This window comes from Quercus lobata, chromosome 4, assembly GCF_001633185.2.
Source record: "Quercus lobata isolate SW786 chromosome 4, ValleyOak3.0 Primary Assembly, whole genome shotgun sequence".
Taxonomy (NCBI): domain Eukaryota; kingdom Viridiplantae; phylum Streptophyta; class Magnoliopsida; order Fagales; family Fagaceae; genus Quercus; species Quercus lobata.
Genome location: NC_044907.1, coordinates 89,982,965 through 89,996,779, shown reverse-complemented (window position 1 = coordinate 89,996,779; position 13,815 = coordinate 89,982,965). Strand labels below are relative to the sequence as shown.

At 37.7% G+C, this 13,815-nt stretch overlaps 1 protein-coding gene across 1 annotated transcript in view; it reads right to left on the bottom strand.

Annotated features, from left to right (window-relative positions):
* The window catches only part of LOC115986132 (probable LRR receptor-like serine/threonine-protein kinase At3g47570), a 118,022-nt gene extending 104,517 nt beyond the window's left edge, over positions 1-13,505 (bottom strand). The window contains exons 1-4 of the mRNA XM_031108989.1: positions 12,790-13,505; positions 12,448-12,606; positions 10,715-11,367; positions 9,668-10,143 (exon numbers count right to left, since the gene is read on the bottom strand). Coding sequence (XP_030964849.1) covers positions 9,668-10,143; positions 10,715-11,367; positions 12,448-12,606; positions 12,790-13,400 — 1,899 coding nt within the window. The 5' untranslated portion in view covers positions 13,401-13,505. The remainder of the gene's footprint in view (positions 1-9,667; positions 10,144-10,714; positions 11,368-12,447; positions 12,607-12,789) is intronic.
* Positions 13,506-13,815: the final 310 nt, after the last annotated feature.

The window sequence follows — 13,815 nt, the reverse complement described above, 5'->3', positions numbered from 1 at the left end:
ACCTAACTCTAGAAGCTGTGAAGCACTTGAATCATATGAACATAATACTCCTGAAACACAACAATACACCCTGATCATTGTAAGCAGAAAATTATAAAATGCATATGAAACAGGCAATATTTGATCAAGCAAAGATGGAGTTATGAAACAAACCATGGCTTGATCAACCAAGTGAACACCACAAGGTAGTGATCACAGTGCTCATTCACACTTGGAATGAACACAAGGACATACAAGTTAACAAGCACAAGGCAAGACACTTGTATGTTCAACACTCAACCAATGCATAACTCACAAGGTATATGCATCTAGGAACAATCCTACAAGGGCACAAGAGTGACAGTACATAAACCAAAATGCATACCATTTAGATTAAAGTACTGATTTCAACATAGCATAAAGGCTGCACAAGGCAAGGTACATACCATAAAGCCTACAAAACATGCATAAAACATAAACCCTAAAAGCTTACATAAGCACATGGGTACAAAACACTAAACATCCTGAATAACATCATCAAAATATATTAAAGTTTAAACCAAGAGAATATGATAAGAGTTAGAAACAACTATACACCAAAAACATAGTGTATCAAAACCCATATAAACATAAACTAGTACTAAAAAAAAAAACATAAATATATATAAACAAGGTCTTAGAGTTTGACATGACTCCCCCTCAACACATTACTCCCCCTTAAGGGCTGCTTTTCTGCTTCTCAATCGATCATCAATGTCATTATCAACAGAAAACATCTCCCCCTTTTTGACAGGAATGGCCAAAGGGTCAGTGTTCAGGCTGAGTGGTGAAGCTGTCCAGTTTTGCAGACAAAACATCAATCTGATCCTGCATAGCTTTCATCCTCTCAGAGTGCTCAGTCTGGACTTCTCTGATCCCATCAAGTCTTTCCAGAATGATTTGGAAAGCATCTGGAGGTGTATCTGAAGAAGTTGATGCTCTTGGTCTTTTGCCACTCCTCTTGGGTGTTGAGGTTGATGCATGCCCTGCTGCCTCTGCTTCAGTCTCCATTGGGACACCTTCTCCTTCATCACCTTCATCTTCATCTCCTGGAAGTCTAACACTTATCCTTTTGCAGGTAAGCTTGTTAATTGCAGAAGGTGTGGACATGGGACTGATGTCTTGTGGAATAGGAACACCCTTCCTTCTAAAAATCCTCATTAACAAACTGGGAAAGATCAGTTTTGTCCTAGAGGTTGTTCTTGTCTTATCCACAATAGTGTCATATATGTGGGAACTTATGTCTATGAAGTTCTTTTCTTTGAGATCCATCAAAAAGACTGCTCTAGCACAATTTATTGTAGTCAACTTCTTAATGGGATAGAGGTTAAACATCATGATGATTGTTAAACACCTCATGTCCACTGGAAAGGCAGTGGTATTCAAGCATTTTCCTTCTCTCTGCCCACCTATCCTTTGTTGGACTGTTTCAATGGAGACAGACCTATCCTTGTAGTTGATAAATTCCTCATCATCTAATCCTTCAAGTCCTAATGCATCATCTATGACATGAGCATCTAAGATGAATTCTTTCCCTCTAACCCAGCAACTTAACTCATTCTCCTTTATCACAGCATTTGAGTAAAATTCCCTAATCAAGGGTTCACAAACTACAGGGAAATCACTCAGAAGTTTTTCCCATCCTCTTCCTTCAAAACAACCTGGGATAAAGGTTTGTCTCAAATCCTCCAAATCTACAAATCTTTCTTGAATAATTCCTGCACTCATGAAGTTATCCTTGTATCTCTCAAAATGATGAACTGACCTAAATAGCTTAAAATCCATTTTCAACCTTTTGTCAGCCTTCTTTGCAGGAGTTTTCTTCTTAGGAGGTGAGGGAGCCATCTGTGATCAATCAGAAGAGGCCACAACAGTGCAGAGCAATATATGTGTAAAAACAAGTCAGTCACATGTATTTATCAAAGAGATATCATTCATACAAATGAACTTGAAGCATTTAAACACAAGCTACTTAGATCAATCACATGGAAAAAACAAGCCTAAGATAGGAAATACACATAAAAGCATCAGATATAGACACTAACTTAAAGACAGTTATAAGTCAATGAGACAAAAACTGGAAAATGATATGACACATAAACAGTATTGTGAAGCACACATTTGCCCCCAAAAGATTAAAAAAAAAAAAACAGGCATATTTAGCACATTAAACTCACAGCCAAAAAAAAATGAAAACAACTCAACAGCTCAAAGTTCAGTTAAACTCAAGGAATCACATAGCTAAGCGCAGAATGAAGAGTAATTGTGAAACAACTAAGAACAAATCATACTCTAGCAGCAACCTTCGCAATCTAAGCATGAACAAGGAGCAAAAACCGAAACACAAACCCATTTCTAAAGCACACATATATGCGAAAACTCAAAGGAAAAACACAAAATCAAGTAGAAAAGAGTGCAAAACTGAAAACCCATACCTGTGATGTGAAGATTTTGAGCTACAAGTGTGCAACAATGGAGATTGGAAATGAGAGCACGGAGTGATTGGGAGGGAGAAGATGAACAGACACAAAAATTCGAGGGAAAAACTGAAATTGATTTAAAAACTGCTCTTATTTTTGTAAGACACGCGATTTTCGCGACTGGAATAAGTCGCCACACAGTCGCCGGCTCAAGCCGCCAAAACACACAAGACCAAAAATTTGAAAAATTTTTCTAAGTGTTTTTCACGACTGGAAGGTCTACCCGTGAGTGAGTCGCGAGCTGAGCCGCGAAAATCTCTGAGTAACCTCGCGACTGGACCTTCCACTCGCGAGCAAGTCGCCAAAAAATACCCGCGGAGACGCGACTGAGGCTCGCGACTTGACATACCCGCGAATGAGCCGCCAAAACAGGGCAAAACAGGTTTTTTGAAATTTTCAGATTTTTCAAACAAAAATACTTTCCAAAAGCACCTAAAACACTCAAAAATCTTTTTGTGCTTGAAATAACAAAGATTGAGCATGTGAAAACACATTTCATCAAGTACAATCACACAAATGAATATGGCATTTATTGAACATAAACTTGTGTGTTGTGTGTGGATATCAACAATGAGATAGTCCTTCGTCTAATGTGAAGCTTCAATGATCAATTCAACCAAGCCATACACAATTAGCACTAGATCATGTGACCCATCTCAATTATAGAAATATGTATATATGACTTCCCACAAAACTTGATAACATGATTTGGAGCTTTACATTTGACTCCACTTTCAAACATAACAATTGACCTTTTTGATCTTTTGAGTCAATCACCCCTCATTGTGAGAGTGATATAGGATATTTCACTTTAATGAATAAGCCTTTGGCTTTTTGAATAAACATTCACTTCAATATAAAGTCGCTTACCCTTTTTCCTAGTCAAATACTAGAATGTGCGACAGGCTTTTGCAGCTCAATATCTCTTTTCATTTGGAGATTTACATTTGGTGAGCTCTTTTTAGCAAAACAAAAATAAAGAGTGGGAAGATATATAGACACAAGTCTATGCAAGTCTCAAGATCAACAAAACCATTCACTAATCATTCATGACAAGTTTGAAGATCTATTTACAACAATCACAAAGATTTCAAGATTTTTCCCACAGTGATATAAGTGCATAAAGACAAGCAATGCTCGAAAATGCACAAAGCCATTAGCACAAAGGTACAAGGCAAAACAAGTTTTGAGACAAAAACTCAACAAAGTCAATCAAGCTTTTTGATTTTCTATTTTTATGTGTTTTTTGGATTTTTGACACAAGAAACAAAAAGATTGATAAGACAAAATTAAAGAAATGTACAAAAAGACAAACAAACAACCAACAGCAAAAATAGCAAGCAAAACAATCAAACATAGTCACAAAGCATAGGAAGTATTGATGCATGGACATGTTGTAATGCTTATGCATGAGTACCCTTATTCACCCTCACGTCACTTGCGTTTGGGGTGATTTCCTTATAGGATTGGGTACGGGAGTTAGGGCTTTCAAACCTTCGTGAGAAGCTTTCCAAGCAGTTGGTGAATGCACCAATCATCTTCATCACGTTCATCATTCCGGGATCACCATTCTGATCTCTAGATTGATCTCCAGCCCAACTTCTTCTCTCATTTCTAGGTCCTCCTGACCTTTGAGGGGTTGCACTATTCTTTGCTCTCAGCTTTTGGCAATTTGGTCGAGTATGCCCTTGAAGTCCGCAGTAGTGGCACACATAAGTTCCTCTAGGACCTCTTTGGGGTCGAGGACGTGACTTGGCACGAGATTCAGACCTGCCTGCTAACTGATTGTGATGATTTAACATCCGTTGGTTCACCAAATTCTTCTTCTCCTTCACCTCGAGCTTTTCACCAGTAGAGTCAGCTACAACTGGATCTTTGGCCTTTACAAACTTTACTTCTTTTGTGATATTTCCAGACGAACTACCTCCTCCGGTATATCCCAATCCGGATTTGTCTGAAAAGCTCTTTTGAGATGATATAACATCATCTAGCTTCTTGGTGGTAACCCTCTCTACTTTAGCATTAGCTTGCACAACCTCACTCTCAAGAAACCTTACTTTTGTGTAAGCTTCGGACAACTCTCCATTCAGAGTTTCTATCTCACACTTGGCCTCCCTATATCGGATTAGGAGACTTTTGTAGTCCTCCTCAGCCTTCTTCATTTTTCTCACAGCAGCCTTGGCCACCCTTGTGTATTCCCCGGACTTCTCCAAAAGTAAGTTATAATTCTCCTGAAGATTCGCGTTGCTTCCATCTTCTTCAGCATCCGATTCTTCAACAATTCCTAGTGATTCATCATCACTATGTTCTCCAAGGTCTTGCACAAGCAGATTCAGTTCATCTGACGACTCAACATGAGCAATGGTCATAAAAGCTGAATAGTTCCCTTCTCCATCACAGCTCTCTTCAGACTCTGAGTCGGACGAATCCGAGTCACTCAAGGTCGTGGCATACACTTTACCTTTCGATTTCAAATAATTCGGACATTCCTTTTTGAAGTGTCCATGCCCGTTACATTCGAAACAAGTGACACCTTGTGTAGGTTGGGATTCTTTTCCATCTTTCCTTTTGAATTCTCTTTTCTCCCTTCCAGAACTTTGGAATTTTCTTTTATCATCAAATTTGCCATTATTTTTGAATTTCAAAAACTTTTTGAAATTTTTGACAAGGTATGCAACATCTTTGTCAACCACATCTTCTCCCGATGAGTCTTGATCTTCTACCTTCTCATTAATGGTCTTTAGAGCAAGAGATTTACTCTTCCGTTGATTGGGCAGCGACATCTCATAAGTCTGCAGAGAACCCATCAGCTCTTGCACTTTGATGTCATCGAGGTCCTTGCTCTCTTCTATTGCTGTCACTTTAGCTCGAAAACTTTCCGGCAATGATCGAAGGATCTTTCTTACAATCTTCGAGTCCTCCGTTTTCTCCCCCAAGTTGAACTTGCTGACAACCACTTCATTTAACTTCCCATAGAAAGAGTCAAAAGACTCATCCTCACTCATTTTGAGCTCCTCAAACCGAGTGGTCAGCATTTGTAACTTGGTGTCTTTCACTTTCTTCGTGCCTTCATAGGTAGTTTCCAAAATCTCCCATGCTTCTTTGGCCACGGTAATATGAGAAATCCTGTGAAATTCATCTGGAGACACACCACAGAAAATAGCATTGAGTGCTTTACTGTTAGCATTAGATGCAGCAAGTGCTGCCTTATCCCATGTGGATTTTGCTGCCTCTGGTTTGGTCCAACCAATCTCAACAGCATCCCAAACGGATTCATCAATAGAACACAGAAAAGCTCTCATTCGAACCTTCCAAAAAGCATAATTACTACCATCAAAATATGGAGGTGCATTTAGGGATTGAGACCTATCCATCTCAAAAGGGAGTCAAGGATCACACAATGGTAATGAAACCAATATCAGTGTACCCGCTCTGATACCAATTGAAAGTTCAAAAACGTGTACAAAAACACCTTTGAACGTTTAGACCCCCAAATAATAACTTAATCAATTCAAGCAATATGTCAAACAACTAGTGTGCGGAAACTTAACATATGCTATCAAACGAAATTGATTAAATACTATCTAAGCCATAACAGATTAATATCCACAGCAGATAAATAAAAAGGCAAAGATAGAGAGGAAGGAAGATGCAAACACAAAGACAACACGCGATGTGTTATCGAAGAGGAAACCGAAGCCCTCGGCGAAAAACCTCTCCGCCGCCCTCCAAGCGGTAATCAATCCACTAGAAAATATAGTTGGGATACAAGGACAGCAATAGACCCTCCAAGCCTAATCTACCCAGTGCACCTAAGCCCTCCAAGCTTCTTGCTCCAACGAGGTTACGCCGAACCTTTTTCTTTTCTAGCTTCCCGGATTCCGCTACTAGACCGTAGCATCAACCAATGAAGATTGGTTCCTTCCTAACTGCTTCCCAGAAATCCAAACAGCAGTCTCACAATGATGATGATATGGTGAGACCTGCCTTCAAGCCTCTCAAGGATTTGACAATGGAGAGGAAGAGAGTTGAGGAATTTGAAGAGATCTCTAAGGTATAGATTGTGTGTGAATCAATCTAGTTTTTCTCTAGGGTTTCTCTCTCAAAATTCTCTCTGGAAGCTCTCTTTCAATCGTGGGTAATAGGGGTATTTATACTGGAGTGGAGAGGAATGTGAAACGTCAGGTTTTTACAAAACAGGGGTGGCTCGCGGCTTGACCTCGCGGCTTGACTAAGTCGCGAGATCCAGTCGCGAGATAACCGTATGGCCAGTTGTCCTGTTTTGTCCTGTAGTGCTCCAGCTAGCATGACTGTTCATCTTCCAGCATGCTTGGCACTGTGCAGCTTCTGGCGGCTTGCAGCCGCGAGTCACCCGCGAGTCCCAGCCGCGACACTCTGTTTTCTTGCACACTCTTGAGCAAACTTCACTCTATCTCACTCACTACCCTTACATCAAACCCACCTAAATACAGGGTTACTAAATGCTGAATTACAAGCAAATTTGGCACGGAATAAAGCCAATTAGATGGTTGAATAAATTCAACCTTACATGTGACAATCACACTAGGAAGGGGCGAGCAGGTATATATATACATACATCATGCATAATGCTAGCACACAGAGCAGGAAAGTAAATGTCTACATCCCTAGCGCATGGCCCAAAATATAGGTGTAGGAAGGTGAACAGGGGTTGCCATACTCTAGAGATAAGGACGAATGGTACACAGCATGATATACGTAATACAACCCATCTAAGAGATAAAGGAGGGAGGAAGGAAGGGTGTTTAAAAGAGTACATAACCAAATAGGAAAGGCTAGACCCCTAAATCTACTGAACATAGCCGTTCGGCTTATATCTACATGCTTGCATTCTTGCCCTTTTTGCTTGCGCCTGGGAGACTGTGCCTTAGCTCCATGCGTCCTCGCTCCATGTGTGTACATGCAAAGGTAAAGACAAGAAACTAGCAGACAAGCAATGAAAGGAAAAAGATGCAAAGAGCATATGAAAGAGGCATAAAGTAGATAAGCATGATAGACATGGCAAGCGAATGAACGAGAAAGCAAACAAGCAAGAAAGCAAATAAAAGGTGGTGTCCACGAGGGACAAATATAGGTTTGGATCGGATGTCCATAGCTTCATTGTGTTGAAGTATGGATGACACATTAATAAGCAAAACTCATGCATGAATATGTAGGCAAACGTGTAAAGATGCATAGAAATCTGACTGGTGGCACAAATAAACATGGTAAGCATAGCATCGCACGGAGTGGAAAAGGGAAGGGTATGCAAGGAGCAACCCGGTATCTGGAGATGCCTCCTAAATGGTCAAATCCAAACAAGGCCTCATGGGCGTCGGATTTAACCACACAACCATATACCCGCTAAGGGCGTTAAGCGTGGCAAAGCCTAGAACTAGAGAGGCTAACACAAGCATAAAGCATTGAAGCAAGCAAGCATGGACATGTAGATAGGGGTGATCCAAACCCTTTTATGTGGGCCTTGCTGTACGGACGATGACAAAAACCATAGGGTCTAGATCGGGTCCTAACCATTAGGCCAAAACGCAAGAAAATGTGATAAGAGGAACAAAAATAGCTACAATAGCACATGGCATGATAAATAAGGTCTAAGCCTAAGCATATAAACATTGCATAGAGCGCACAAGTACAAGAAAAATAGTATAAAGCATGTAGAGAACATAGATCCAAAGACATAGGCACGTGAAAACATAGATCTAGGCATATATGCATAGAAACATGCATGTAAACATGTAGAAACCTAGCACATAAACATAGAAGAACATGAATCCAAGCATACATGCATGTGAAGACACATATCTAACCATATAGCATGGAAAGAAACATATAAACACATAGATCCAAGCAAGGCATAGCCAATAACGTCATACAAACATGTGAGCATGTAACCCTAACATCAACATAGAACAAAAAGAGGCACAAAGCATAGGAAAACATGGCATAAGGTATAAAGCATGTAGATCTAAACATATGAGCATGTAAGGATATAGATCTAAGCATAATACATGGCATAAGGCATAAAAAGCAAGGAGGTTTAATCTAGAAGCACAAATAAAGCAAGAAACATGCTAAAGAAAGAAATAAATTATATTATTCATGGTTCATAGATGTTTGATTAGCTTGTGCTATTAATGCATAGGTTAACTCTGTCTTTATGGTTTGTTTTGTTGGTTGAGTGGGCTACTTTTAGGCTTAGTAGTTTTGATAGCTAAATGATCTTTTGGTCTATGAATAGTTTGTATTCTTCGTTTCTTTTTCAATAAAATATATATTCGAACCTGGATCCTTAAAGAGTTAATTCTAGGCAGTGAAGGGTGATTGTTCCTTTTAAGTCTTTGTTTAAAGTCTTATATAATAAATTGAAACTTAGATTGATTGTTATACTCTCTGCAGCCACAAGATAATGTAATCTAAAAAATTAAGTTTAAATGGAAATTAAACAAAAGATCCACTTTTATTTGTACAATGGAATAATGCTATATAAAGTTCTAAACTAACATGGCATCTTCAACGCATTCCCTTCCTATAAAAGGCTTTTAGGAATTGACTTGATTATTAGTACAAACACAGTTACACATTATAGTAGTAGAACAAAGCACAGTACATGAAGAACACTCCTACACCAGAAGAGAAAGAAAATCACGACTCCAACACTAGAAGTGAAAGAAAATCATCTGTTGATTCTTTCAAAAAGGGATATTAAACTAGTATAATACTATAACAGATCAGGTAGAAATACGTAATCCCATGCTTAATCCAGGCATTATTAAAGACATTTAATTTGTTCTATGTGTTTCATGTCTCTGCAATTCACACACAAAAAAAAAAAAAAAAATCGTTAGCTCACCATTTTAAACCTTGATAACATAAGAAAAGGGATAGGAATTATTTAAAGAAGGTTGTGGGTTTTAATAAGATGACAATTTCTGTTTATTATTTTGATCATGAATGAAAAATGAAAATCCAATTTTACAATCAGTTATTATAATCTACTCAAAATTAATAAAAAGGTCAACATAAAATCTCCATGTTTTTTTAATAGAAGTATTTGGGGACTGAATGAAATCAAAGTAAATGAATAAGACACACTACTTAATGTAGTCTTATAATCAAAACTAAATACCCCTTACTTGAGCTCTACTTGGTTTGCCTCTGCGGATCCCCAAACTAACGAAAGCACTTTTTATCAACTGCAGTTCCTTAATGACTTCCTCCATACTCATTCTCTCTTTCGGGGATTCCAATGAACATAAAATTCCAATGTTAAGAATTGAGAGTAAGCACTTTTGCATGTCAACATCAATATGCTTAGAATCCTCAATATAATTAGCTTCTTCTACTTCAATTTCATTATCATTGTCATCTTTTTCTATTGCCATCATTACTGTAGTTGCAGCTTCCAATTCTTCAACTTCTCTTGGCAAAAGCATTGGGTCAACAACTTGAGCAAGTCTTTTTGGCAATGCCATCTTAACAAAATTATGGAGATTCAAACCATCTTTAAACATATCATCAGTGGGCATCCTTCCTGTAAACATTTCCAGCACAAGAACTCCGTAGCTATATACATCCCCCTCAGTCGATGGCTCACTACCCATGCCATACTCTACAACTCATGGAATGGAAGGAAATTAGGCAATTTCTATCTCTAATGAAATGCATTAAGGTCTACAAAATGCAAATTCAAAGAAAATGAAATGAATCTATATGGAAAAATAATATGACATATGATATTACTTCCGCAATGGAAGGAAAATGTACGAAACGTTATCCCGAGGGGCCAAATTACTTTTTTTTTTTTTTTTTTTTGCATGTTCAATTTGATTGAAATATATGCATACAAAGAAAATATGAAGCTTAGCCAAAGGATCCAATTTTCCATCGCCAAATTAACTTAGGCATTTCTCAAAGTATGAATCTTATTTTTGCTATTAATTATTTTATTTTAAATTTTATGTAAAATTAATTATGTGCTTGTATGTACTGAAGTGAATATTTGTTATAAGAGACAAAGAAATAGTAAGCAAGAGAGTACATTAATATGTTTATACTAATTTTATGAATATTAAAAAGCATATATGCTCAAAAATATAAGTGGTTAATTCTTATCTTTTGTTAAAGTGACAAAGAGAAAAGCAACTTATTAAGGATTTAATACTAAATAAGAGAGGTTATACCTGGAGCAACATAGCCGATAGATCCTTTTAACCCAATTGTACTAGTACACTTCTGGGAAGAATCATTGGTGCTTGTGAGGAGTCTTGCTAGACCAAAGTCGCTTACATGAGCAATCATCTCACTATCAAGAAGAATATTGCTTGGCTTTAAATCACAATGTATGATTTGTTGCTGACAATGATTGTGTATATAATTTAATGCAGAAGCCACATCAATTGCAATAATTATTCTTTGAAGGAAGCTCAAATTTTTTGATTGATTTTCACAATCAGTCCTTGGATGTAGCCACATATCTAAGTTCCCATTTGTCATGAATTCAAATATAAGAGCTTTAAATTCATCGCCATTATAATTGATACTGGAGCAACATGTTAAGATCTTCACAAGATTTCGGTGTCGAACATTTCTTAAGACATTGCATTCTGCCACAAAACTCTTGGTAGCTCCTTTAGTTTGAAGGTTTAGGACTTTTATTGCAACTAACATTTCTTCTTGATTAAGAACTCCTTTGTAAACTGATCCGAAACTACCAGATCCAATCAAATTATTGAGAGAAAATCCATTAGTTGCTCGATGAAGCATTTTGTATGAAATTGTTGGAAGGAGATCCATATTTGAGACTATAGAAGATGATTTCTTTTCATATTTTTTCCTCCAATATAGAACAACAAATGATGAAACTAGAAGGAGACATGCAACCACACAAACAATTGTGATTATTGTTTTAGAAGCAAGAGACTTTCTTGATTTTGTAACTTTGGGGCATTTTGGTAGTTGTAATTGTGGAATACCCCCACAAAGCTTATTGTTTCCAATAATTGATATTGCATCTACATTTTTGAAAACTCCAACAGTTGGTAATGGGCCCTCAATATCATTGAACGAAATGTTCAAGTATTTTAAAAATAAAAGTTTCTCTAGACCCTTTGGAATAAATCCAGATAAGTTGTTTTGTGAAATGTCCAAACATTCAAGGCCTTTCAAAGAAGCCATTGATGAGGGTATGATTCCTTCAAAGGAATTCCCTTGCATGTATAGGTTTGCTAAATTCAAGCAATTTCCAATTGTTGCAGGAATTTCACCGGAAAAGTTGTTTTTAGAGACATCTAGAGAATAAATATTTTTCAAATTGCCTAGTTCAACTGGTAATTTGCCACTAAATGAATTGTAAGATAAATTGAGTAATAGCGACAAAGAAAAAAGAGAAAAAACCTGTTGAGGTATAACTCCACTGAGATAATTTTGTGAAACGTCCAATTTTTGTAAACTTCGGCAATTACCAATACTTGGAGGTATGCTTCCGTCTAAATTGTTTTGATACAAAAACAATAAAACCAATCGAGTGAGGTTGCCAATGGAACTTGGGATTTGCCCTGACAATTTGTTTCTTGATAAACTTAATACTTGCATTTTCTGAAACTTCCCAAAAAAAGTAGGTATGACACCTCTGAAAAGATTATCCTCCATGCCTAAGCCAATTAAATTTGCAAAATTCTTCAATGCTATTGGAATAGTTCCAGATATTTGATTTCCCCCAAAATATAATGCAGTGAGTTGTGTTGATAAGTTTCCTATAGAATTGGGCAAAACACCTTCGAATTGGTTTCGTACGAACCCCAACCTTTTAAGTTTGCTACAGTTTCTTAGAGATGTTATAAAGTTCATGTCCCTCCCTAGGTTATTCCCACCTAGATTTAGCCATTGAAGTTCTGGTAGATTTCCCATATTTGTAGGAACTGATCCTGAAAAGCTGTTATTTCCTAGTTCAAGTGTTTGAAGCCGAGATGCATTGCATAAGGAAGAAGGGATTGGCCCAAAGAATTCATTAGCACCTATTGTAAACTGTATGAGATTTGGAAGAGTGAGGCCTAAGTTTGCTGGAAGAGTGCCACTAAATTGGTTATTTGTAAATGATAAGAAACTAAGAGATGAAATATTGTAGATAGAGGTAGGGATGATACCGATCAATTTATTGCCTGCAACTGTGAAAAATGATAAAATTTTCAAATGACCTATGCTTTCAGGAATATTTCCCTCCAAAATATTTTGGCCTATCGAAAAAACTGTAAGTGACGAAAGATTTCCCAAGGAAGGGGGGATTCCTCCTGTCAAATTGTTTGCAGCAACTCCAAGAGCAGAAAGCTTGGTCAAAGAGCCAAGCTCCATGGGGATTTTCCCAATAAGTTTGTTCCACAAGATGGTCAACACCCTGAGTTCGGTGCAGTTGGACAAGCTAGCTGGAATTTCTCCTCTCAGTGAGTTATTTGAAAGATTGAGATGTTGGAGTCTGAACAAATGACCGACTTCCTTTGGAATTTCACCATACAAGCTGTTGTTTTGGAGGTTGATGGCCCTAAGAAAGGTGAGGTTGCCAATGTAAGGTGTAATGGTTCCATGCAAATTATAGCCTTGAAGTTCCAAGGCCTTGACTCTTTGATGGAGGCGGCTGCATGTAATACCATGCCAGTTGCAAAAATGGATAGAATCATTCCATGAATTCAAGATTCCATTTGGGTTAGTATCAGTGGATTCTTTAAATTTGAGCAAGGCCAAATAATCAGTCTCATTTGTTGGAGCGGCAGAAGAAGTGGCAGATTGCAAGCATAGTAGGGTTATAGTAAAGAGTAGAATGATATGAAGGAATGTAGAGCATAAGGTAGGAAAATTGGGGTTGTGAAGCTTCATTGGTTTTGATCAAGCAGGAAGCTGGTGAATATTAGAGCGAGCTAGAGCAAGACACAGAAGTTTGTAATCTTATTAGAGTCTTAATAACTCTGTAAGTACAAGCTCGGTTAAGTTTGGGCGCTGCTCTCGTGGTACCTTAATGCTAATTTATCAGATACCTCCAAAAATATAAAAAAATACGCGGTATCTTCGAATTTGATAAATTTTTCTAGGCTGCAGTATCAATAAATTGATAGCGTGCATACTTCCAAGAAATACCCACTGGCCACTACCTTGGAAAAAGACCCCGGGGTCAACTACTCTACCGTGTGATTTGTGTCATCAATAATGGACCTCTTATTCGAAAACAACGATCTTAAGATTTGTATTGGTGTAGACTACATGAGTTTGAAATTTGAACATAATTTGAACTATC